Source organism: Anguilla rostrata, chromosome 16 (assembly GCF_018555375.3).
Source record: "Anguilla rostrata isolate EN2019 chromosome 16, ASM1855537v3, whole genome shotgun sequence".
Lineage (NCBI taxonomy): Eukaryota > Metazoa > Chordata > Actinopteri > Anguilliformes > Anguillidae > Anguilla > Anguilla rostrata.
In genome coordinates this window covers 24,124,257-24,151,713 of record NC_057948.1, presented here as the reverse complement: position 1 = coordinate 24,151,713, position 27,457 = coordinate 24,124,257, and the positions used below count along the sequence as shown (strand labels likewise).

At 42.3% G+C, this 27,457-nt stretch overlaps 3 protein-coding genes across 5 annotated transcripts in view; 1 reads left to right on the top strand and 2 right to left on the bottom strand.

Moving 5' to 3' along the window:
• Positions 1-24: 24 nt before the first annotated feature.
• LOC135242325 (aromatase) lies at positions 25-7,513 on the bottom strand. Of its 3 annotated transcripts, none has more exons than XM_064313355.1 (10): positions 6,575-7,513; positions 6,184-6,386; positions 4,850-5,000; positions 4,382-4,536; positions 3,809-3,985; positions 2,858-2,972; positions 2,237-2,348; positions 1,832-1,994; positions 979-1,220; positions 25-567 (listed from the first exon to the last, which is right to left on the bottom strand). In XM_064313355.1, the coding sequence occupies exons 2-10, from the start codon at positions 6,374-6,376 to the stop codon at positions 334-336; spliced, it is 1,542 nt and encodes a 513-aa protein (XP_064169425.1). In that variant the 5' UTR covers positions 6,377-6,386; positions 6,575-7,513; the 3' UTR covers positions 25-333. The 3 variants fall into 3 exon arrangements, with proteins under 3 accessions (XP_064169425.1, XP_064169424.1, XP_064169426.1); XM_064313354.1 differs by having other exon boundaries at positions 7,314-7,513; XM_064313356.1 differs by having other exon boundaries at positions 6,184-6,367; positions 6,562-7,090.
• A 3,790-nt stretch (positions 7,514-11,303) lies between these two features.
• Positions 11,304-25,781, top strand: LOC135242324 (gliomedin-like). The gene is made up of 10 exons (XM_064313353.1): positions 11,304-16,841; positions 18,094-18,145; positions 20,231-20,248; positions 20,857-20,955; positions 22,486-22,587; positions 23,009-23,146; positions 23,556-23,639; positions 23,750-23,875; positions 24,301-24,451; positions 24,595-25,781. The coding sequence occupies exons 1-10, from the start codon at positions 16,455-16,457 to the stop codon at positions 25,058-25,060; spliced, it is 1,623 nt and encodes a 540-aa protein (XP_064169423.1). The 5' UTR covers positions 11,304-16,454; the 3' UTR covers positions 25,061-25,781.
• Positions 25,500-27,457, bottom strand: part of LOC135242328 (dmX-like protein 2) — a 50,133-nt gene continuing 48,175 nt past the window's right edge. The window contains exon 44 of the mRNA XM_064313358.1: positions 25,500-27,223. Coding sequence (XP_064169428.1) covers positions 27,014-27,223 — 210 coding nt within the window. The 3' untranslated portion in view covers positions 25,500-27,013. The remainder of the gene's footprint in view (positions 27,224-27,457) is intronic.

Genomic DNA, 27,457 nt, shown 5'->3' with positions numbered 1-27,457 from the left:
ATACCAAGTTAAGAAAAGGAGTCATTTTACTGCCAATATATATATTTTTTACTTTTGGGTTTGGTTACATTGAAATGCAGAACAATATATTGTTATAACAGCCTGTCTGTGATACTCAAAAATGTTTAAACCGGTTAAGCATTTGAATTCCTTTGAAGCCAAAACGTTACACAAATAGTCAACCACAAAATATAAACAACAATATCTATAAGGTAGCATTTCTACACTTAAAAATAAAAAAAGAACCTGTACAATATAAAAATGTCTAATAATAACGAACCATTCTTTGCTACGAAGTGGATGCACAAAAGCGATGAGATGGAAGCTGCCACGTTACTGTCTGCGCCTGGGGGTGAACATCATGGTCAGCTCGCTGTCTTTCTCAGCCAGCTGTTGCGACAGGTTGTTGGTCTTGCGGATGTTGTTGAGGGTGCGGCCATCTCGAGGGCACATGGTGTACCGCGACAGCAGCGTCGCCAAGATGGCTTTCATCATCACCATGGAGATGTGTTTCCCAACGCAGGAACGTGGCCCGGAACCGAAGGGCTGGAAGAAACGGTTGGGCACCTATCGGGGGGCAAAATACAGGGCGCACTTATGATACGGCCCGTTCAGTAAAAACTACCTGACATCTGCATCTGAGTTTTGATTGCCTTGGGCTTAAGGTGATCTGCCAGCTAGGTTTTACAATACACTCACTCTATGGTGGCTTTACACCGTGTTCATTTGGCAATTCCTTATTTTATACTTTTTTTAAACAATTTTTCATGACACGATAACATTTGATTTTAGAAATGTGTTCTGCACCTATAAATTATTATGGAAATTATTTCATTTAAAGAGAAGCTTTTCAAATTTACAGCAAAATAACGCTTCAGCTTTTCATTTGCATTTTTTAATCTAAGGATTTAATTTATTGGAGGAAACATGAATAAATAATTGTTTGAACATTCAATAAAATAAAATAAAGCCACTTACAGTTTTTTCAAAGTTCTCTAGGCTGAATTCATTGGGTTTGGAGAAGAATTCGCATTTATGCATACGCCCAACATTAAGGATGATGTTCGTTCCCTTGAAAACCTTGTAGCCTTCGATGACATCATCCTCCAAGGATTTCCTCATGGTGAAGTCCACCACTGGATGATAGCGTAGGGACTCATTAATGAAACTCTCCATGATGATTAGATGTTGTAAGTTGCTGTTTTCTGCTTTCTGGTCACCTGTTAACACATTTTTGAAATGGTAAGATTTCTTTTTCAGAGGATTCTGTCACTTATTTTGATGGAAGCAAACCTGTTTTGATGGAAATATTAATTAATTGATAATTAATTATGAGTTATGTATCCATATAAGAAGTCACAGTTTGTTATATAAAGTGTTGGCAAAGGCTAGAGTATATACCAAAATATTAGCATTGATTGATTGAAAATTTTCATACATAGCATCTGTAACAGATATACTGTGTGTGGATTAGCACACCAAGCACCACAGGAGACAATTACTTTATCAACGGTGTATTTTAAAGGATAAGGCAATGTGTTACTATATCTAGTCTTGAGTCCATTTCATTGGTTTAAATCAGCCGATAATTAATGGGGTGAGAAGTTCAGTGTTAGCATTCCTGAAAATACTTTAAATGAATGCTAGTAGAGATGATTCCTTTTACTTTGGAGCCAATGGACAGCCTGTGGCTGCATCACTACCATGAGTGAGGTCATGTGATTGGCAGTCATTATTGTGATAGGTTTGTTGATGTCGTGCCCAGTGATGTCACATATTTCCTGCGGTACTTGGTGTCACTTTCAGCAGATGTCCATCGGGTGGCGCTCACCGATCACAGTGTCCAGCTCCTTCAGTATTTCCTGCTCTACCTCTGGATTTTGTTTGAGCAGCATGAGCATGAAGAACAGGCTGATGGACATGGTGTCTGGTGCGGCTATGATCATCTCCAGTATGCACTGTCGCACGTTTTCTGCCGACAGCTCCCCGTGGTTCTGTGAAAGACACACCCACCCCTCGGTAAAAATCAGCCAGGCTTTAAGAGGCTAAATGGCAAACTCTGCACAAGAGTGGCAGGGGAGTGAGGCTTTGTGAACCGCAGAACTGGTGGCGTGCCTGTGTGCTGTCAGTCACTGATTTTGAAAGTGGACTGACTGTTTGATAGCTCGTTTGGGCACTGTGCATTGAGGCTCCGGAAGCCTCTCGTTCCTAACAGATCTTCCTGATTGTGTCTCACCTGAGCGAATATTAAATCAGTGGCAAAGTCAGCATCATCCAGCTTCTCTGCCTCCTCGAGAGCCTTGCGTTTTTTCTCCACGAGTATTTCCATTGCTTTGTGCAGCTCATGGCTAAAAAAATAAGGAAACATTTAGGATTAAAAAAGCGATAGCTTGTGTGTATATAAAAATATAGTGTGTGTGTGTGTGTGTGTGTGTGTACGTGCGTGTGTCTGTGTGTTATATATAGGGTGTGTGTTATATGGGGTATACTGTATGTGTATGTTACATATGTGTGTGTGTATTTGTGTGTATCTGTGTGTATATGGTGTGTGTGTGTGTGTTTATGGTAAATGGTAAATGGACTGCATTTATATAGCGCTTTTATCCAAAGCGCTTTACAATTGATACCTCTCATTCACCAGAGCATTTAGGGGTTAGGTGTCTTGCTCAGAGACACTTCGACACGCCCAGGGTGGGGCTCGAACCGGAAACCCTCCGACTACCAGACAACCGCTCTTACCTCCTGAGCTATGTCGCCCCCGACGTATGTGTGTATGTATGTGTGTGCGCCTTATATATACAGTAAGTGCATGTGTGTGTGCGTGTATATTGCATAGCTATAACGTATGTGCACTCACGCTGCTTCCTTGTGTTCTTTGTACATCCACTCAAATTTGAACAAAAAGTCTGGCCTGATCAGAACTGTCTGCCAGGCTTCAAAATACTTCTGAATTTTAACCAGAAGCTCCTTTTCTGAAAGAGACAAAACACAGAACAACAGTAGCAGTTATTCCTGGTGGTGCTGGCAGTGAACTGAAAGCAGGGTGTTAGGCTCCAGTCCTGGAGGGCTGCAGTGACTCTCAGTTTTTTTGGCGTATTCTGCGCTTAGGCACTTAAATATTAGTCACTGATTGGCTAGAGTCCAGATAACAGTCTTTAGTGGATCTCTGATTGAAAGGAAGACACAAGAACCTCTAAACACTGTGGCCCGCCTGAGATTTGTCCATCCGGACCTGAAGTGCAGTTGATGGCTCTTATGCTAGGGGAGATTAAGCACTCTGTCAGTGAAGGCTTCCCTGACTCACCTCTTAAAATTTGCTGTGGCAGAAGCTACTGGCATTTCTAGGCATGCGGATGCCATTGTGCTTATATTTAAACTGTCTAGATGTACAGTGACTCTTGCTTAATGCTGCACTGCATGAGCAGTATATAGTAGATGCACAGTTTTTGCAGCTGGACTTCAGTTTCATGTAGCAGTTTTAGAAACAGGGTTGTAGCAGTATAACACAGACTGGCATTGTGACTGAGTTTCAGAAACAGGGTTGTAGCAGTATTACACCGATTGTAACAGAGACTGAGATACAGAAACGGGGTTGTTATAGAAACAGAGTTATAGAAATAGGGTAGTAGCAATATAACACAGACTATGTAACACAGGCTATATATGATACAGGTAGATGACTGCAACCCTGTAACACAGGTTACGTAACTACAGAAACAGGGCTGTATCTGTGTAACTGAGCCTGACTAATGCAGTTTTCTGAGTGTAGAAACGACGTCATGCGCGGCAGTGCGGTAAGATGACTGACCGTTGAGGGGCACCCTGAGGAACATCTGGTTGGAGATGTCCACTATGGTGCAGCGCAGCAGGTTGAGGATGTCCACCTGGCCCGAGAGGTCGGTCAGCTCCTCCAGCTGGTCCAGGTGCGAGTCTGTGGAGGCGACGCAAATGGCCACCGTGCGCTGCAGCGCAGGACCTGTTAGAGCTGACAGGAACAGCACACCAATGGTTGATAACAGTGACTGCAGATTAGTAGCACTGGGAGATAACATGGGCTTCTGAATGACAACATTGACTGCTCACTAAAAATGCTGATTCCTGATTACCACTGATCAGTAACATTGATTGGCTGAATGACATTGATTGATGCCACCCGTCTACTTTGGGTATTTACAGTGCTATTCCTTTTACTACGAAGTACTGTTAGTTAATATCTGCAAATAATCTTAAGCACGCTAACATTTTTGTATTTTTTAGAGCATTAATAATATGCCCATTATTATTAATATTATGCCCATTAATTATTTCACAACCGTGTTGAAATATCCTTTTTTCTTTTCATTGTGTTTTAATTCCCACCCAAGAGAAAGAGAAAGAGTACCTTTAGCAAAGTAGGTGCGGACTTTCTTCCAGAGCTCTATGTTGTTGTTGAAAATGATTCCTCTCTCATGCATGCCAATGCAGCGCAGGCCTTGTTTACTGCCGAACCTGCTGGTGTACTGGGGCTTCCTCAGCACCTGGTACACTGCAGATGACCTGGAGGGTTATTGCACACGGTCATATAGCAATCTTCCCTGTATACTTAAATAGTGCTCTTTACTTATTATATACCTCTTAGAATGAAGCCATTTGAAACGAATAGGCCTGTATAAAAATAACACGTTTATCATACAATGTATTCACTTTTAAAGTTGATTTTTATTACTATTGCACGCTTGCAATACGCTGGCCATTCTTTACTGTCAGCGACATGAAGATAAGGATTTGTCATGCATTTGAATTTCTTTAATTGTGACAATTGCTGAATGGTATGTGCCACGGTCCGTTGATAAGCGATAGTAGTACTTGCCTGCTAAGGATGATCGTCTCCTCTCCATTTATCCACACTCTGACTATGTCCCCATATCTTTCGTTGTAGTAATTGCTCGCGGTGCCAATCCCGGTCCAAATGAATCGGAAGTAGGAGAGAAGCGGGCCGATGCCCATGTAGAATGGGGGTCCTGGTGCAGGACAACAGTGACAGAGAAAATAGGAGACCACGGGTCAGATTCGGATATGGGACGGCAACATTCCGATAAGGCGATCATTAAAGTCCATTAAGTAGGGTACATCTGCACACTGCACACGTGTGCATGGCTCACGAGCATGGAACAATGAAGTAGCCTAAGGTAAAGCTGTAAGACAATTGTATATTTACTTTAATTAATACTCTAGCCTACTTCTATTTAACGCAGTTGTAGTGATTCACATCACAACTAAAATAACACAATGCCGTGAGAGTCAGCAGCTTAAGAAATAAATATATAATATATAATAATATATAATATATATTAAATATATATATATATATATATATATATATATAATACAGAAATAGAGGCACCCGTTTGATGATCAGTCTTTATCATGCATGTTATTCTAGCCTATACCTGTTCAACTGCAGTGGCAGAGTAGGGTGGCCAGGATGGGACCAGTAGTTACTTTGGTGTAGCACAGAAAAATGAACTTAAAAATGTGTCCAACTAGAAAAAACTGTCTATTTTAGGTGCCACCAACACACCCTTACAGACCCTATACACACACCCTTACGAACCCAGTTCATCAATTCAGGCAGTGGTGGACTACATGAAATAATATTCAGTGTATCCAACATTTTCTTTTTGTTCTTCTTATCCCTGAAGATGCCGTGATAAGAGAAATCTTGCACTATAACTGTAACTGATCACCACAGTCAACTATCAATTCAGCGAGCAACAGTTAGCCTCCATCTGAACAAGCATTTTTGGCTCTGATCTTTCTCAATTTTGCAAGAAAATGCATGGTTCAAAACATTTTACGTGTGAATCGACATTTTAGGCACAAATCATTCTTAATTTTGCACAAAAAAATGCATGGTTCAAAACATTTTACATCTAAATCGGCATTTTAGGCACAAATCTTTCTTAATTTTTCACACAAAATGCATGGTTCAAAACATTTTAAATCTGAATCAGTATTTTAGGCACTGATCTTTCTTAATTTTGCATGAAAAATGATTCAAAACGTTGTACATGTAAATGCAGCAGACATGTATAGCTGGTGAACACATCCAAGCACATTGCTGCAGCTGGCCTTAGCACCCTACCCTGTCATAGCACCTCTCAGCAGCTCTGGCAGCGGACACAGACTGAGCGAGTTACCCACCTGGCACAGAGGACTTGTCTGATCGGCTCCAGGCCACGAGGAGCGCACAGAGCAGGAGGAGCAACGCGGCGGTTGCTCCGGACAGCAACGCAGCGGTTGCTCCGGAGACGACCCTCCCCGCGGTCTCCGTGGCGTTGCGCGAAGCCGGTATGAGCGCTTCCATCACGATCTCCTCCAGGTGCATCTGCTTCATGGTGTGAGTGCTGTGTGACAAACGGGACGCCGCAGAGGGATGCTGGGATAACCGTACGATCGACTGTCAGCTGGACTGAGCACAGGAGGCGACCACATTGGCCTCTCGGTATATATACCGTCACGCCTGGTTATTAGACGGGTCAGGGAGATTCAAAAGTCAAAACAAAAGAGAAAGTTTTAAACAAACTGGACTAACCTTGCTTTTTTCCAGCCCTTTCCAACTCTTTTCGTCCTTGAGTAGCCTATCTTACAGCAAGAAAATGTTGGCACACCATGTGAAACGTGTAACCAAAACACGTCCAATATTAAAGTTTTTTCCACATGAACCCTGACCCGCCATTTCTGCAGCTGGTGTCACCGAACCGGTCCTTATTAATTTCAGCTTCCAGGAACCAGATTTAAACTGTATTCTGTGTTTTTTGTGAAATGTGTAGAAAGCTAGAACAAGCTGAACACCTGCGCCCTGTATTTTTTTAATAGTAGTTATCTGTGTGCAATGAATCGCTGTTATTGCTTTTTTATCATTTCGCTCAGATATTGTCCTCCTTCTTCCCAGCTGGGAGCAGTCCTTTTATGCTGGTTTGCTTTAGTCTTCTTTGCTTGTGTGCCAGTTTCTCAGTGCACCTGTGTTTAAAAAAAAAATCTATTCCCTGGCCTCTGCATTAGAAAAATCCTATTATTATTATTATTATTATAATTATAATAATAATAATAATAATTATTATTATTAAATTTTGGCATGATATAAATCTTTCAGTATATATCAAAGGAGCAGCAAGAACAGCACCAAAATTGGTACAGAACAGTCAAAACAGCAGCAGATTTCCAACAAGAAAAAATAAGGCAAACAACTTTAGTTCTTTGTAATTTGTTATTATCAATTGCCATTGATTTTCTGAAAAATTAAATGTAACCATCAGATTGATGCTACTCACCCAACTTTTCCCTTCAGCTGATTGAGAGAGGTCCCTGGATATCCTGTCCCGTCCAGTATTTAAAACCCTGCTGTTCTTCTTTACAAGACTGTCAGCATTCTTTCTCTCTTCTAAAAACCCTGTCCTTTTGAGCCTTTGTGAGACTCTGGTAAGCTTGTAATTTGCTGGTTGCTTGGATACACCTTCAAATGTGGTTTCAAGTGCCATCTGATTTTGCATTAAGAAGCCCCCCCAGCACCCCTGAAGCAGAACAAGTAGGCAATGAAGCAAGACCAATTTGATGAGGGAGCAAAAAAAAAAATAGCAGACCACCCCCCACCCCCATAATAATGCAATACCAGTCAGACCAGGAAACTCTAAAGCGTGAATGTAGCATTTTTTTTTTCCAGATGAGAGGTTACCTCACAAAGCAGCAAAAAAATAAAAAAAGGAACTGGCTAATCCATCAGCTGAAGAGGTCTTTCAGCTGCTCTCTAAGTGTTCGGGTCAGCCTGACCCTGTTGGGTCCCGAAAAGAGGGGTTCAGTACGTCTGCAACAGTGGCAGAGTAACAGTGACTACAAGACATAAATGGTGAGACCCACAGAGTTACGCTTGCGTGAAGAAATGCTACTGTGTATTGGGCCTGCACGCTTCCCAGTCCTGTTTATTGCAATTATCCTGATCCACCTGATCCACTTTGCTGAAATATTTTCAATTATGTATATATTTGTCCAAACAATATGTGAAGTGATTTTGGCATCATAGTAAGTATGTTTGCATGTACCTGCTGATAAGGCAAGTACTATTGTGCTTTTAAATTTTATTATTGTTTAAAAAATTTTTAACTCCCCACAGCTGTGGATACATGTACACAGGGATGCATGGTGATATTCGTTTATGGTTGACTGCTGGATATTGAGGTTAATGTAGACAGTTTAGTTCATTTGTAGGCACTTCATTTAGGTTAAATGTCAGGTGACTCTTTGCTGGAGAGCTTGTGCTGCAGGTCTTCCTGCAGCCTGTGGATGACGGCTCCAGGTGGCTGGCAGGCTCCGCGGTGCTAGCGAGTGAACATCACAGCGCTGGCAGGCTGGCGAGGTGCTGATGCAGGTCACGGTCTAAACATGCCCTGAGCTTTTTGCACAAATGGAAAAGAAAAAAAAACACAAAACCGATCGCTGGGAAATGAAATGCTACGGTGATTCGTTTCAGCTGGTCTCTCCGTGTTGTCAGGGAAATGGGCCTCCAGTGCTGCCAGCCCTCCAGAGTGAGCTCAGGCCGTTCCTCACACCGTTGTGGGTCACCGTATGATAGTCCTATCATTCCAAACAATTCTTTCACAGCTTTGCTGTAATAGCCTTTCATTTAAACTGTGTTGTAGGCCAGATAACTAGGAGCTTTGTTATTTTGCATGGCTAACTTTTAAAGGGTTTCCCTCCAAACCCCCTGCCTGTGGGTTCTCCGCAGTGAGCTCCTCCGTATTTCACTGGGACACATCTGCCTCTGTCTGACTGATATGCAGATAAGCCGTGTTTGTATCCCCGTCCCTGGGAGACTAAATAAATGAAGCAGATTGGGGCACTAATGGAGTTCATTCAGTGGAGAAATATGGAGCAAGTGGTTAAAAATACCTCACATAAAGCAGGTGTTCTGGAGGAGTGGATACAAGTTTGTTAGTCATTGAAATAATGCTCAGCTCCACAAGGTGGCAGAGCTGAGCAAGGGTTTCTTTCTAGCAGTTGGGAGTTCTGCATTCTCTACGTAGTGATCTACGCAAAGTAGTCTGCCTGTGAAAGGGTAATGGGACTATTATAATACAAAGTTAATGCAGGAATCAGAACAGGCACATATTTATTTCATCCAGGCCTGTCTTTTCTGCTAAGCTGAAATGCCCAGTTGTAGATGTAAGTAGGATTGCCAGAATTAAAATTTGTTAAAACTGAACATAATGCACAGCTGGAAGCTTAATCATGAACTGAAGAGTAGCCAGAACTGAAGAGCTGTCAGACCAGTGGTGGGCTGGGGGGGGAGGGGGGGTGGTGGGGGAGTTGGGGGTTTTGTGGTTGCTATATTGTGCAGTCGGAACCACAAAGCGGACCTCTACAAGTCATTTGAGAACCAGACATTCCGGAATCTACCAACCCTGTAAGCCTGTCAGTTTGGGAGAGAGCACAAGTTATTGGGTTCTCTAGTCCATCTGCTTAGCTGTGCAGTCACTGCATCGAAAGAGGAGCTGCACTTACTCGATGAGATCAGAGACAACCCTGCTAACTGAATCCCTCTCTCTCTGGGTGATTGTACAACCAATGTGCCCTGGCGTGCCCTGGCAGGCTGTTGGCCATTTTCATGCCTTATCAGGATGTGCGACCTAGCAGCCCAGAACAGTCACAGATGTGATGAGCACAGTCATTTCTGAATATCTGCAGCTACGCTATTTTTGCATTGATCTTCACATGAATCATATCCGATGTATTATCTTCCAGCTTCTTTGTTGTTTTCCCACAGCCCAGACATAATCTCATTTTGTCTCTCGTCCCACTGGATGTACCTTTCTAGTAATTGGCCGCCATTCTCTTCATTGTTCAGCCATTATACCGTTACAATAAGGCTTTCTGTGTGGTCAGAGTCTTTGTGTCCGCTTATCAGAATAAAAAGAACTTTGTGAATTCACTTAACGCCTACACTCTCCAGGAAGGAATTTCCAGTGTTCAGTTGGAGGTCTTTGTGGAGAATGGCATCTTGTACAATGCTGGCTCTATGGGTCTTGGAGCAGAGAATCCTGTCTGACAAGAGAGGCTGTTTCAGAGTCCTAGTATGTATGAATGCGTGCATGAGCAATGGCTATATTTCCTCTGTGTCTGTATTAATCACTCTCAGTGTGAGGCTAGTGAAACCCATTTCCTGTGCTTAATGCTCTAATACATGTTAATGTAATTTCTCCTGGACGGTATGTCAGATGTATTCAAAGCATGCTTTGTCCACATGCACTGCATGTTCTGTGTACAATACCAAATCTCTGAACTTGAATACATTTCATACTGGACTTGCTGTTGACCTCATGTTTTGCAGATAAAATAGGGAGTTTCCCAGAGGCAGGATTCAACCTAATTCTTTTGATATTCAAAATTATTTTTTATAGATTTGGCAGCGAATTGTCTTACTGACAGTGATTTTGAGGACAGGGTATGATGAGGGATTTGTTAAAGTTTAAAGTTCACATAATTCAGTATATGTCTTTGTATCTGTGCGTGTATGCATGTGTATGCGTGTATGTGTGTGCATAAGCATTTGTGTGTGTGTCTGTGTGCGTGCGCGCTTGCGCGTGTGCACGTGTGCGAGGGCACTTTTCATAGAGGGTGGGCTCAGAGCCAGTGCAGATCAAAGGACGCAGGGATGAGGAATTCTGCCATTCGCTGCTGTTGCTAAGGAGAGTGGCTCTCCAAAAGATCCTCAGAACAAATCCAGAATTCAGTCTGTTATTACCATGACGACCCCCTGCTCTGTCCAAACGACAGACCTATACCCCCCCCCCCCCCCCCAATGGCAGCACTGTGTACTTTTGAACATGTTATTAACTTTCATAATATCAGCCCTCAGCTCATTGCCATTATATAACAGATGAAAATTTGAATTCTTAGATTTTTTTTTACCATCATGAGGACAGAAAAAGCTGAGGATGTTGGAAACGAGCAGTAAAAATGAGGTATAAAGCTGCAACTTTAATTGACTTAGGATTTCTTTATCAATGTAGGTGTGTATCCAACCAGATGTCTGTAAATGACTTTAGTATGGTAAAGGGAAGGGGTTTCATTCTTAATTCTAATGCCCCCTGCTCCTGATACTAAACAGTGCCCCCTCTGTTCGAATGAGATACTGCAAGGTGCCGGCATCACTCTGTCACAGTAACGTACGGACAGCAGAAAATGCGATGGCTGACTGCAAGCCAGGACAGCGTGTGCTGTCCTGAATTACCAGAGCATGTTTCAATGACTGGACAGGCATACAAATGTGATTTGACATTCCGAAGTTTATGAAAAAAAATTAAAAATTAAAAACGTAGTCCGTGGAGAGATGAGAAGAATGCAAATGGGTTATATCTAGTGAAACTGAAGGTTTGTGCTATATATAGAGTGAAATCTGTCATTTGTTTTCAGTCCTAACGGTGCTTCAGAAAAGTTGTTTTTAATCAGAACTAACTGCATCATTCAGTCGTTGATCGCATCTGTTAAAAACCTCCAATTAGACACATCTGTTAAAAATTTGAAGTAGACATACCGTCCATTGAAGAAAGAATCTGTAGGCCTACGCACAACAGACCAGACCACCGATTGATGAGTATCGCTGAACGCATTCTGCAGATTGCGTACAGAACCATGGGCGTGTGAGAGGTCCTGGATGAGTAAGCTCGACGTCGCAAGTCAGCTGGCCCACAGTCCACCCGCCGCCATGACTCCAACGTCGCTCAGCCGCGGCTGGAATGGACGCGTCGCCCACAGCGTGCACCTCCACAGTCGGGGTGAAACGTTGACGCATGCTAATGCTGTGCCCACTATTGTTCTCTCCACCCACCACCACCTCAACACCCAGCTGTCGCAGCCGCTGAAAAATATTGTTACTGTTGTTGAGCAGCTGTCAAAATGAATAGGCTACCAGCTGGACAGACATCTGCCTTCGCCTGTGTAGGTGGCTGTGAAGGGCCTTTCGCACAGTTAATGTGACTGCCAAGATGAAGTTAGAGTACAGCTATCTTCCATATAACCCCATTTAAAAATAGAAGTCTCAACAGTCTCAATGTTACAAATACACGTCGTTCTCTGCTTCTGTGTCTGGGTAACAGTTGTCACACAGACTTTGGCCTGGATAGAATTTATGTTTTCTCCATAGCATTGACTCATGACTCCTAACTTTGATTCAGTGACACAGTTGCAAGTTCATTAGGGTGACGATTGAACTTGTTAAACTGTAAAAACGCTTGCATTTAATCATGAGGCAGCAATAACAAAAGCCTTGTGGACCGAATCCCAGGCCCTTATCTCCTAATTTGTTTAAAAAATCTAGTTAAAAACATAATGTAATGCATTTCATTCAGAGTTAACACTGCTCTAAAACTTACTCATCCTAAAACAAGAAAATGCACATATTTATGCACAAATTGTCCACAGTGTTACATGTTAATCGAAAAGGATGAAGAAACCGCAGACAAAATTCTTGGGTCAAAAACCTAATATGCCTCGATTTCAGAATGATAAGCAATCTAGCTGAGGGTAGCTAAATAATAAGGCTATTCATGGTTATGTCACACTCAAACATCCTCCCTCTGGCAAAATGAGTTTTCCGTGAACTGAATTTACATGTCGGGCATCAAAACATCCTTAAAACGCTCTGATAATGGAAGTTATTTTCAGAATCATTTTGGGCCCTCTATTGCCCATACAGCTCATTCGTGCCACTAATACCATAGTTTTTCAGTTTTCAATTGCTGGGCAATTTACTTTTGAACAGTTCTCACGAACAATAGAATGCATTAAATGTTAACGGAGGGGATAATTGTTAAATTGACAACTGCACTTTATCCTCAAAAATGCCCTTGTTTCAAAATGAAGCAAATGCTGTGCTCTGTGTCTCTATTTGTCCTTACCGTGGGGACAGGATAAGTCACCCATTATTACATCATAGGAACATCATTCAAAAAAGTTTTATTTGAATGAACTAAAAAGCTGGAATTACTTGTCTACTGCTTTCAGTATGAAGGCATTTCGTGTCCAACCCTAGTCCTAGAGAGCCAGAGACTGCTAGCTCACCCACAACCCAATGTATTTATTACAGCAGTTGATTACACAGTTTATCCACCTCAGTTGGTTTCTTGGGTCTTAACTGCAGGGTTTCTCCTGGCTCAAAACAGGGCTCAGGTGGAGACTTTGTGTGACTTTGGTCAGTCCGGCTTTTACTGCCACTGTTGACTCAGCGTGATGTCTCCTTATATTTGAAGGGTTACAAATTGTAAATGGCAGAATTGGGGGCAGATATAGCCTATACTGAAGGTTTTACACATTGTAAGGGGGTCATTCTACAGGAATAGTGGTATTAATGGCTTTTCAAAATTTTATTTCTCAGTTCTGTCGGCACAGATAGGCAAAAACCATGTAGGATAATGATAATAGAGTACAATCCCCTTAATTGCATGAGGGATTATCGCATAATTTGAGTATTTGCAATTCTTTTATACAATTAAGGGAATTCTAATGTCGTGTGTCTAAGTATTCTTAGAGTGTCAAAGGTTGCATGTAAACTTGAAATGCAGTATAATTAACTACCAAATTGTACCAATAAATGCAGGAACCATTTCTAATAGTTTTACAGGTGGTTTTTTTTCACCTCCTAGAGGTGGCTTAGAGAGCTTGAAATAACAAGAACCCTGAACTGGTTGTTGAGAAAAGATGTCCCAAAATCCAGGGTTGGGGACCCCATTTAAGGCAAAAAGGCAACATAGGTGGGTATAAATATGCGAAAGGAGAATTGCAGGATGTTTGAACCCCAGTTATAGCGTGTCTTGAACTTCTGTCAATGTGGAACATGAAAGTCTCATGTTGTTACACGGTTTTGGGTAAGAAGGCTTACAGGTCTGTCTGATGGGGCTGTTTCCTGTATCTCAGAGCTGCTGTACTGAATGGGGAGAAAAGCCAGCATGTAATTCCAATTTGATCCCTGCTCCATTTACCAAACTCACTTTTCACAAGAATAATAAAAAAAAAGATTCAAATCCTTTTTCTGCCAGTGACCTACAGCCTCAAGGCAAGCACGTCTTAATAATAAAGGAAATGTTACCGAGAGTGAGCTTTCTCACACAGATTTCCACTTGCATGCTTCTAGAAGCCCACTTCAGATTACAGAAAATATCGCTTCGCACACTCTTTGAAATTCTTTCTCCACTAATGAAATGTTTTGTGGTCATAAAGGGTATGAATGTAGCAAACTGTAACCACGAGAATAGACCACTCAGGCCATCTAGGCTTCCCCCACAGTCACCCAGCACTGTGCCAAGCCTCATTTTAAGCACTGTCTCTAACTTCACTGTGAGTCTTGGTAGAATGTGCCATGCATTTACTACTTTCTATATGAACAAATATTTATATTTACCTTTCATTTTTAACTGGCAAATGTGAACTTGCACTGTACTTTTATTTTGCTGTGACTATGACTTGACTCTGTCAGCATTAGCACACCAGCAGTTTAGTATTACAGGACACTGCCCTCATTTAGATATGTACAACACTTAAGAATATTTATGAATGGGTGACCAGCATAAATATGCAATTAAAAGGTTAATTGGGTGGTATATTCTGTGGTAGAAATATGCGCCAGGCACACACACACACTTCACAGTGCTCACGGTGCCCACGCAGTGCTGTGGGAGCTTTCACTTGTTTCACAAACATTTTCAGCTGAGAAATTTCTGTCTAATTTCCACATCAAGCAGAAAACCCCAAAACATGCAGTCAATGGACAAATCCCTTCTTTCTAGGAGCTGTGACCTCCCCCTAGAGAGAATCGCACCCATGCGCTCCTGTGCAGGAGTTCAGCATGTCAGGCAGATCTCTCCTGAATACCACTGAAGGGGGCTAGAGAATTGGGTCATCTTTAAGAGATGGGGGTGCTTTCCGGGCCTTGTTGACGGGAGGTTAGGGTGTTCTCCCCTCTGCCTGCCTGGGGCTCTGAGAGGTGTCTAAGCAGTTTTAGCTGTTTCCCTCTCTTTCTCCAGGGACATGCTGATTCACCCTGACATTCAAGGGAAAGTGCTTTCACTTGTTTAAAAATCTGGGGATGATTGGTAATGTGGCAATGGTCTCTTGAAAATCATGTTTGGTAGAATGCATAAACTTTGCATGTACATTTTAAAATCATGGTGCTTTTTTGTTACCATATTTATGATATACTGAAGTTTTTGTCATCATAGTTTTTTCCTTTGGATCCCTTTCCTATGGATGCTGACTATTTTTCATACATTATAAAAGTAAACACATTAATGAATCCAGATTTCACTCTCCCAGTTCCTTATGGAGTGGAACTTTGGCTTTCTGAAACCGTTTCTGAGATTCAGAGATACTATATTTATGAAACGGGTCTACACAAACGTGGAAGTGATATTCAATGTTGTAGAGTAAGGTATCATGATAAATTAAATTGTGACAGTGAATCATCTGAAGCAATGCAATTGTCGTGATCACCTTCCCAGATGAATGCAGTGCTGTGAGTAAGGCTCAAAAGGAGATAGATTTCACTGGCTGCCAAAGTCATCCCTTTTTGCCACAGCATGCCGGCTGCATCCACTGTAACGCGCTGTCATTCCTCCTCTTTTGAAGCACTGTTTTGCAGCGCGTGCGAGGTTGAGTTTGTGTGGAAATGGTCATCGTGTGGAAAAGCGGCGTAACACTTTCCCCCCCCCCCGAGTCCCTTTCTGGGCCCTTCCACTCCATCGCCTGCCCCGCGAATGTGAATCATGTCAGATGCGGCCCACGGCTACAGTTGCCGTGCATAAGATTAGGGCGCACACAAAAAAAAACAGGACCCTTCTGAATATAAATGGAGCGGCTACACAGGCTTGGAGCTCTCTCGCGCAGAGGGACACGAGTTGCGCAACGCAGAGTCCGTTTGACTTTTATGGGAGAACAAGGACTGTGTTTGTTATTAGCCCGCCTGTCCAGCCAGGGGAACGTGCACATCGGATAAAAATCGCCGGACCTGTAGTGTTCTCTGTCAAGCTGCTGTGGTGAACACTTAGCCTACGGGTTTCTGACATGTGGTGAAGATGTTAGTGTCCGATGTGTGGTAAATATATTGGGTTCTGGTTTCTGGCTTGTGGTGAATATTTTGGGTTCTTGCATCTGGTTCGTGTGGTGTTGGTGTACCTGGATAGCTGTGGTAAATGCTTTGATGCTGGTGTGCTCAGATCGCTGTGGTGATTATTAGAGTGCTTGTTTCTGGTTGGGTGTGCTTGTTTGGTTGCTGGTTTCTGATTTGTGGTGAATATTTTGGGAACTGGTTTTAGGTGTGCGTAGGATATTGAGGTTCTTGTTTTCCCCGATAGCTGTGGTGAATATTTGGGATCTGGTTTGCCCTGATAGCCGTGGTGATTTTTTGGGTGCTGGATCTGATTGGCTGAATGTTGAAAGAAGGGGGAAAGAGTGAGACAGATAGAGGGATGAGGGAGGGTGGGGAGGGACCGTCCTGGAGAATGAGGGTCCTCCTTTTGGGGCTGTGCACTCTGACTGTGCTGAGCTCGGCCGGGCTGGTCGTCCTGCTCCTGCGGCAGACGCAGCTGACTGCGCAGCTGCTGCAGTTGGATGCGCAGGTGCGGGAGATCTCTGAGAGGGCCGTGGTGGAGTTCCTGTCCGAGGTGACTCCCCTCGCCGAGCGGCAGAGGGCCAAACGTCATCACCACCACAATCCCCGGAGCAAGAGGAGCCAGCGCCCGTGGGGGCCACAGGGCCCCCCGCATGGGGAACAGCAAGAGGACATGATGATGATGATGACTTACTCCATGGTCCCAGTAAGGAACAGACACTGTACGTGTGTGTGTGTGTGTGTGCGCGTGCGTGCATACGTGTGTACGTGGGTGTGTGTGTGTGTGTGTGTGTGTGCGCGTGCGTGCATACGTGTGTACATGTGTGTGTGCGTGTGTGCATGTATGCGTGCGTGCATGCGTGCTTGTGTGTGTATGAATATGTATGTGAGCCTGTGGGGGTGCATTTCTGCAATTGCGTGTGTGTATGAGTCGATGTGTGGGTATAGGTATGTATACGTGTGGACATGCTTGACCCTGAATGTATGTCTGTAAGTGTACGTATTGTACATGTATATTTGTATGTTTATGTATGTCTGTTTGTGTAATTGTGTGTATATGCTGTGTGTTTGTGAGAATGAGAATGATATATAATTGTATAAGTGTAAATGTATAACTGTTCATATGCATTATACATTCTAAATATAGATGTGTGATCATGTCATTCAACCTCTTATTCGATATGCTCTAGCGAACGGTTTAGTCTTTATTTGTGAAAAAGCCAGAGCTTGTACTCTATTGTACTGACTTGGAAAAAAAAAAAGTATTATTTTAAAGCAGATTTTTGTCTATATACAGTATGTGTTTCTTTTTGCAGTCTTATGTCTACCCCAGCATTTTTAAAAAGTTTTTATTTATGAAAAACAGGCAGTTTTGTGTACAGAAAGCCTTTCTGGGATGTTAAATTAAACCTGGCGAGGGATAATCCAAAGTAAATTGTCTGCTAAACGCATCAGAGTCGAGCCTGTGGTTTAGCAGTCAGTGGCCAGTGAACTCCATCACAAACGCCTCCATCTCTGGGCCTTCAGGCTGGGTTGGCTGTAATAGGGCCTCCTGCAGAATTCCAGTGCATTCTGTCTGTGGACAAGTGAGTGAGAATCCATGATGGAAAATCTTATTCAAGATTTTATCTTATCTTATTTTTTTTTTTTTTTGGTTGTTTTTTTTCGAAGGAGAAATAAAATGGTACACATGGCCTCTTTTCTTGTTAGGTTGATTCGGAGTTTGTTTTGACATTGGCACATCTTTCTAAGAATTGATTTGTTTAAAAAATCCTTTCAACTAATCATTGGTGAATTTTTCATTGCTCACGTCTGTATGGTGCTGTACGAAGGCTGAAACTTCTACTTCCAAAATGTATTCCTGAAATCACATGTTCCTATGATATCACACTACCATCTTTCAGTGTCATTCATCAATATTTATTGTAAGTGAGTAAAATTTATTTGTTTGTTTGTAGGTCCGGGTCTTAGTGGATCTCTGTAACAGCACCAATGGAATCTGCTTGACAGGTATCTGCCAGAATATCTGTATTCATTCATTTCTACGGTTTTGTTCACTTCATAAAACAAGATACCTTCTGAAGAAGCATGTACATACAATCACAATTAATAACTATTCATCAGCATGAGTAACATGATCTGGATGTATTTTGTACATGCACCTTACTATGTATTTATAAACATAAACATGATGTATTATTCTGGTATTCACATGCACTGTATATTTCTATATTTCTGAATGCAAACATCATGATTTGGCAGTATACAACATGCATATTTTATATATATATATATATATATATATATACATATACACACACACACTCCTGGGCAAAAAAATGGCAAAATATTAAGCTTTTAATGGTCTTAACAACAAATCATTGGTCAGAAAATGAGCAAGAATTAAACAAATGCACTCCTGAGACCTCCTGTGCCACCATTTGCTCATTTACTTTTGCTGCAGTGAACTGTTTGGGGAAAAGCTAGAAACAGGGAAATTCACTTATACAGTAGACAAATTAACATAATGTCAAATAAAAGAGTCATGTTTTGTATTTGGTTGCATATCATTTGCATGCTAGAACTTCCTGAGGTCTGTAACTTATCAACATCATCTGGATAGTGTTGCATATCTGGATATGCAACCAAATACAAAACATGACTCTTTTATTTGACATTATGTTAATTTGTCTACTGTATAAGTGAATTTCCATGTTTCTAGCTTTTCCCCCCACAGTGCTATGAAAAGTATTTGCCTTCCCTGATTTCCTCTATTCTGCATATTTGTCACACTAAATGGGTTCAAAAAATAAAAAAAGCAATATTATACAAAAGGAAACAGAGTAAACACATAACAAATTTTTAATTAAACTAGTTTTTCATTTATTTAATGAAAAAATAAATAAGTTATCAATCACTTATTTGACCCATGTGAAAAAAGTTATTGCCCACTTAGTTACTCAATCGACCAATTAACCAAATTGAATTGATAATTAGATCCAGCTGATTGAACACAGACAGGCACGATTGCAGCCAGCACTGTTGAATCTAAACCTCACTCATATTGAAACTTACCATCAGAGTGAAGAAGTCACCACAAACAAGCACCACTACAAGCGCACTATGCCATGGTTGAAGGAAATACCAGAAGAGATGAGGATGAGGAAAAGAAATTGTTGAAATATATCAGTCTGGAAAGGGTTACAAAGCCATTTCTAAGGCTCCGGGACTCCGCCAAACCACAGGGAGGCCACTATCTCCAATTGTAATAATTATAACAGTGGGGAATCTTGCCAGGAGTGGTAGGTCTGCCAAAATTTCTCTAAGGGCACAGCAACAGCTTATCCAGGAAGTCACAAAAGATCCCAGAAGAACACCCAAAGAACTGCAGGCCTCTCTAGCCTCAGCTAAGGTCAGTGTTCATGACTCCACAATAAGAAAGTGACTGGGCCAAAATGGGATTCATGGGAGAGTGGCAAGGTGGAAACCACTGCTAAATGAGAGAAACATCAATGTTCATTTCACATGCAGAAAAGGACTTGGATGATCCCCAAGCCTTTTGGGATAATGTTCCATGGACAGTTAGTCCAAAGTGGAACATTGGTTCCATTATGTCTGGCGTAATGCAAATACAGAATTTCATAGTAAGAACATAACAGCCAAGCATAGTCGTGGTATTGTGATTGTGTGTGGATGCTTTGCTGCCTCAGGACCTGGACGACTTGCAATTTTTGAAGGAACCATGAATTCTGCTCCAGATTCTTGAGGAAATTTTCTGGTAATCTCTTTGTGAGATGAAGCTAAAGCATAATTGGATTATGCAGCAAGACAATGATTTAAAACACAAAAGCAAGTCCACATCTGAATGTCTGAAAAGAAACAAAATGAAAGTTTTGGAGTGACCTAGTCAAAGTCCTGATCTGAAACCATTCAGTGTGACAAATACACAAATAATTTTTTTTTCACAGCACTATGAACATTTACATGGTGATGCAGCGTTAGAAATTTTAACTGCATATTTTTTTTAACATCTTGTTGACCTCCTTGTGTTTTATTTTATTTGTTTATTTGTTTATTTATTTATTTATTTTGCAGGGCCTCCAGGACCACCTGGTGAGAAAAGCCACTTCACTGCTACTGATCAGGAAATCTATACTTATTTACTATGGCTTAGGCCAGTAGTATTGTGTTTAGATTAAAAAATAAATAAATAAAAAATTTGATCAAAGAAAAATCACTCAAATCCTTAAATAAAAGTTTAGGTCAAAGGTAGTCTGACTCACAGGATGTAGACTGTGGGTATAAGCCTGCCATTGGCCGACTATTTCAGTCGGAATTCTCCTCCCCTTCCGCTATCTGCGTGTTACCGTTTTTGCAAGGGCGCCGTCTCTGCATCCTGGGCTTAGCGCCGCCCAAGATGATTGTGATTGGTTTAAAGGAATACAAACAAGCCAGAGCATTTTTTCCCCCTATACCGGAATGATAGTGGGTCGAGCCAGAGCTTTTCTCCAGCACTGGCACAGCACTAAAACGAAGTTTGGAGATAGGTCTGGCTATGCGAGACTAGGGCAAAGGTTGCTGAAGGTTGCCTGAATTTGAGCCATCATTTCTTGAAATGCAGTATGCTAAGTTTGAGTATAGTGCCCTGTAGTGAACATCTATAAGCATTATTATAATGTAAGCATTACTGTGTATATGACCGTTTTGTACATCTGCTGCAGGTTTGCCTGGGCTTGAGGGAATACCGGGATTTAATGGAACTGATGGGATGCCTGGGCCTAAGGGAGAGCCTGGAGAACAGGGAAAACGTGGGAGGAGAGGTGAATTTACCTGCGCTTACTCACCTGCCCATCACCTGAACCACACCATTACCTGCCTGTTACTGCATAGTGAACACACCTTTACCTGCCTGTTACTGCTTAAAGAACACACCTTTACCTGCCTGTTACTGCTTAAAGAACACACCTTTACCTGCCTGTTACTGCATAAAGAACACACCTTTACCTGCCTGTTACTGCATAAAGAACACACCTTTACCTGCCTGTTACTGCTTAAAGAACACACCTTTACCTGCCTGTTACAGCATAAAGAACACACCTTTACCTGCCTGTTACTGATTAAAGAACACACCTTTACCTGCCTGTTACTGCTTAAAGAACACACTTTACTGCCGTTACTGCAAAGAACACACCTTACTGCTGTTACTGCATAAAGAACTCACATTTACCTGTCTGTTACTGCTTAAAGAACACACCTTTACCTTCCTGTTACAGCATAAAGAACACACGTTTACCTGCCTGTTATTGCATAGTGAACATAGCATTAGTCATGTGCAGTACAATAAAATTTTGTCGCTTTTGATCACAATTCTTAAACCAACCAGACTAGAAATCTTGTCACTTATTAGCTACCTTCAATTACTTTTAATATCATAATTAATAAGGAGTAACATATTTGTTTCCAAGACGTTCCATTTTGTAAAATCAATTATGGGTGGTGTCTTCCAGACAATGTGTCATATGATAGGAAATGAAAAGTGTGTGACTCACCCTCCTCTCTGATTATTCAGGGATTTCAGAGGGTTTATTGAATGAATGGAAAATGACAGAATTTTCCATGCGCCCACTGTTCGTCTTCCCCTGATGCTTTATCACTTCATCAGCTCAGAGCTGAAAAGGAAAAAGTGACGCACAATGAAGCTTTTCTCTTTTTTTGTGGAAGTTTTTGGATTTTTGGTTATAGAATATTGAGTAAATGTTTGTCCAAATATAATAGAGCTTTCATGGGATTATTACAGCAGGGGACAAATTTGCCTGTTAGATGGGGAATGAATGGACCTTTGGGGAAGGCCAGTGTTTTGTGGCTTAACTGCCTGTTCATCAGTGCAGAGCAAATTACCCAGTGTCCTTTAGACGTTTGGATGAAAATAATTCATTTACTTTTTTTGAAACTGTCCTTCCTGTAATTATTCATCAGGTTAAATTAGAGACCATATAACATTCCAAATGTTAGCGAAAATCCATAGGATCACCAGTGTCAGCTTTGCTAAGCCAAATTTTGCAGCATTAACTGCACACTTTGAGATGTAATACAGTACTGAAGAGCAATACAATACTGAAGTATGATGGATTCAGAATAATAGGAATTTATTGCTGTAGCAACCAAGACAGTGTTTGGGGGTTTGGAATGCAATTTGTCTGGTAGCATGAATTAGTGGGCAGTTTGTGATGAATATATGTGAGTGGTACTGGTACAGAACAGCCCTCTGTCCAGGTAATGACACTGTGGATGGCTGGCCATTATTCCACAGAGTCTTTTCCACTGATGTTCAGAAACATATTGTTTCTCAGGTACCCCTGGCCCACCAGGGGAAAAGGGAGATCCAGGAGCCATTGGGGAGCCTGGGCCCCCAGGGGAAAAAGGAGAGACCTCCAACGATGTGATATCAGAAGGTGAGATCAGAGATGATGCATTATTAGAATGTGCAGTCAGAGGGAACTCCAGTGATGTCATGTTAATAGGTGAGGTCAGAGATAATGGAATTGTAGAAGGTTACAACAGAAGTGGCATCATTACAGGAAGTGAAAACAGGTGTCATTTTGGAAAAGAACAGAAAAAAGACTGTAAAATACAAGATAAGAATCATACCAAAATTTGGAAAGGTAGCGCTCAGTTGTGTGACATGCTGAACTAACATTGCAGCTTCATCACATAGGCAGTCAAACAGCTGTACATTGTAGTGAAGCAGATTGAACCCTTCTCCAGGGATCACTAGCAGCAGTTCTCCTGGACCAGCAGACTTTGGTTGCCAAGGGCAACACTTTTCAACACTGCCCTAGCATTTACCTGTTTTTTGTGGCGTATTTTTGGAAGGCCCTCCAGGTCCAGTGGGTCCCCCTGGCCCTCCCGGTCCTGTTGGGCCCCCCGGTCCCCCAGGGCCGCCTGGCCCCCGCGGACCCCCCAGGAACAGAACGCACAGAGCCCATCTGCAGAGGGTCCAGACAGCTGTGGGTGAGTCCAGGCCAGCAATTCCTCCGCGTCCTCTCACTATAACCTCACACACAGAGACCATTCCAACAGGGACGGTTAGGCATTGAAAACTTAGGATATTGGACGAGGCCAATTTGTCTTGTTTTTTTGGCATTGTGAGAATGTTACTGACCTGACCTTTGAACAAGTTGAATGAAGGTCTGAGCCATACATATTATTTTGTCAAAACATCAGTTTTTCCTAATATTTCTGGTAATTATATATCATTTGAATTAAGCAGAGGCAGAAAAGCTACATATTTACACTGTGTACACGGCATGTAGAGGAGTCCGTTTGGGGGTTTTCTGTCCTGAGCACAGGTCTTGATGTGGAGATTTTGGAACATTTCAAACAGTAAATGAGATGCTTAATTCTGAAGCTTCTCCCTCAGGCCTGTCGTACGCTGTGCCAAATGATGCCACCTCGTCTGAAAAAGCTGCTGGGAAGGCACAGGAAATCCTGTCAAAGAAAGCAGGTACAAGTTCTGATTATACTCTTGTTTGGTGTTGCTCAGGTTTCACTCAGTTATGAAGCTTATTTTCTGTACCTTTTGTTTGGTCTGAGATGTTTTTTTCTGTCTGATAGAATGCATAGTCAAATCCATTACAAATCCCAGAAATATTTCCAAAATGGAGACCACATTCGGGGCGTGGATGCAAGACACAGCTCTGAAGGATGATGAGAGAATCTGGGTGGCTGACCACTTCTCAGGTACCTTATAAAATTGCTGTATAAAGGATACAGCTGTGGTACATGTACATTTCTTGTATTTTGCAACTTTTTAGCTAGCAATCTGTATTTTGTAAGGCCCAGCCTGTGAAATTGGAGTGGGCACTCTTTCCCAGTTTCAGTCAAGCGCTTTTCTTTTGTACAAGAAGTATACAGTTAAACTGACTATATCTGTTTTAAGAGCAAGGCTTAAGGATTTGTTTGAACTGTTTGCCATTTTAATGTAGTCTTGTGCATGTTTGTGCATTTGTATTGGTGTTTGCTGCCTTCTTGGCCATGTTCCCCTTGAGACGATAATCTCAATGAAGTTCTCTCCTGAATAAATACAGCATAAATAAATTAGTACACTGCTCATAGCAGTTGTTTATCACTTGTCACTATTTTATGGCCTGTCTGTTGTCCTTAAGGCCGGGATGTGAAGGAATACTGGAGCATAGCCTCGTTTCAGAACAGCACCAGCCAAACCATCGATGTGCGGAAGTTCTTCTTCGGCTGCGGCCACATCGTGCACAACGGCTCCATCTACTACCACATCGCCGGGACAATGGAGATCGCCAGGTAAGCTGAGGCGAGCTGTGTCAAAATGTACACCGTTTTGCCTGGTTTGACTGCTACTCATTATTTTCATTCAATTTGCATTACTAGCATGACAGAACATGTCATCTGCATTTTTATTGCCATCATTGCATGTTGCTTTACAGATTCAACCTGCACAGTAAGAGATTGCACACCCTGGCCATTGAGAACTCCCTGTACCACAACCTCACCTATCTCCTGAACAACTCCAAGACCTACTTCAAATTGGCGGTGGACGAAAATGGCTTGTGGTTGGTGTTCGCTTCAAGCCTGGATGAGACCATCAGGGTGGCTCAGCTGGACGAGAAGACGTTCTCTATTACCTCCTACATCAACACCAGCTATCCCCGCACCAAGGCTGGGAACGCTTTCATCGCGTGTGGGGTCCTCTACATCACCGACACTAAGGACACCAAGGTGACGTACGCCTTCGACCTGCTGAAACAGAAGCCTGTCAGCGTGACCTTTGACCTGCGGTCGCCCGGGGGTGTCCTGGCCATGCTGTCCTACAGCCCAAAAAACAAACACCTGTACGTCTGGGACAGCAGCTACGTCAAAGTGTACGACGTTCATTTCCTCGCTGATGACTGAACTTTTCCCCAGGACTTACATATGCATGGGCAATCTTTTTATAGTCAGACTTTTATTGAGATTTTCAAAAATTATTGTAAGTATTTATGCTAAATTGTCTTATGGGTGTAGTGGACGGTGTGAGTGTACTTTAATGTCTAAATATAAGTGGATGATCAGTAACATCCATATGCAGCAGTTGTATGGAGTAATTACTGTCATTTATTGTAATTGGAGTAGAAAAAAACATCCCTGAGACTATAAAATAGTATGTAGAATCTGATACTAGGATTGCAGTAGAACTGACTTCGTAACACAGACAAAACCACTGTCTTCCAAGCTGAAGGTCATTTTCCCAGGGGATGACCTCATTGACAATACCCATCCCTACCCCCACGCCTCGAATATGAATTTAGGCTGTCTGCATGTCTTCCTCCCCACAAAAAAGGTGCAAGAGTACTTTCGTGAAATAAAAAGAATTTATTAAACTTACAAAGGTAAAACTAACAATGGCAGGTGGCCATTCTCTCTCTGGGACCTCACATGGAGAATCTGTGTTTGCGTTTCCCGCATTTCCGATGAACACACACACTAACACGGATACCTAAGCAAAAGACAACTGGTCAGACAGTCATAAATACATACAGCAGACATGGTTCTCACCATAAACACAAATCTGTTCCAGGAACACCACACATTTAACCAAAGTACGGCTAGTTCAGCTGGTATGATACAAACTCAAGATTACGTTCTCCTGTTTTGCCCGTGCTGAAGTGATATGTTCTAAATTAAGACCACCAATCCACTCACTACTTGGCCAAACAAAGCCAGACATTCACTGTAAATATGTCTAGAATGGCCAGATTTATCAAAGAGCAAGTGCGTATAGATTTCAGGCAACTGGTTATTGGTTTTTAAAGTTTCATACAGCAATATAGGGGTCCAGCAGGTTCCGTTCTCCAATTAAGTATAACAAGTATAACGGATGTTACAGAAAACAGAATCTGCCAGTTTTGGACCTTGTAATTGTAGCTGAAGTGGCCAAAGTACACCTTGAGGAGATCCAGTTCTCCCTGAGCAGGTAATATTGGCCTGTCTTTCTACCTGTATGCACTTAGTGTATGCTCTCACTGCCCCGTATAGTGTCTGTATCATAAATCAGGTTTAATTCTGTCCCCTGGCTTGTGTGCAAAGGTTCAATTCATTATGGATAAACCACTTAAAACTACAGTAGCCAAAGGAGTTGCGCACTGTAATCCTCTTTACATTCCTACAGTAAAGGCAATAAGTTAAACATAAATACAACAGTCTGCAAAATAACAATTTTAAAAAATGTAAAAACAATTTTGTGCAAAAAAAAAGAAACAAAAACATCCTTGTGTCTCTGGTCAAGTGGAATGTTCTAGCAGTGGTTAATGAGTAACACCAAAAGGACAAAAACGCAAAACTACACTTTGGGCATTACAGGCTCCTGTCCCAGGGTAAGGACAGATGTGACCTTGCTTGGCCAAGATCAGTGCAGTCTTCTCACCACAAGCCAACGACTTACGGGCAACGAGGGTGAATTTACCCTGCCATGCGTACTGAGGATCAATCAATAAATATAATGCAGATAAAAAAGAACAACTGCACTCACACCAGAGACCACAGACACGCTGACAGGATACTGAACCACAGTGCTGAGAGGTGCAAATAATGACAACAGATACAGTACAGTACACACTTTGAGTGCTTTTAGAGAGCTCCATCAGTGGCCCGACTTCACACTGATTTACAGTTACAGTACATGCATAGCTTTCCTATAAGAACACCATATCAGAGATTCTGAAACAAATTCAGTTTAAAAATAAATCAGGTGTAATGTATCCAGCTCGGGGAGGGAGGGGTCCACAGTCAGGGAAACGGAGGCAGTGACCCCTGAAAGAGGACCGGGCGTGGCTGCCCCCCGCCCTCTTGGTTTTCCGCCGTTAAGTTTCACAGGATGTCGAAGATGCTGGCGGGGATGTTGTAGCGGTCCGGCAGAACCCTCATCTTCAGGGTTCCGTCGGCGCCGCAGGTGAAGATGCGGTTGCCGGGGCAGGTCTCCACCTGCATGACGCCGGCGCCGATGTTGCGGAAGATGGACTGCTTGGCGTGCTCGGAGCTGAAGGAGTGCAGCAGCCCGTGACCCGTCAGCTTCCACACCTGCCGGAACAGCAGAGGCACACACGGCACACCCAGGTGAGTGCAGGCGGAGAGACGCACAGAGGTCCAGTTTTTAAAAACACAGCCCAGTGGCCTAAATCTGGGCACACTGTCGAGCTTTCTATGCCTGGCCATCCCTCTCTGATAACACATTAAAGGCTTGTTTCCACCAGGAACATTCACTCTAACCATTAGCTAAAATGTACAACGTACAGCAGTGTCTGGTTAACCCTG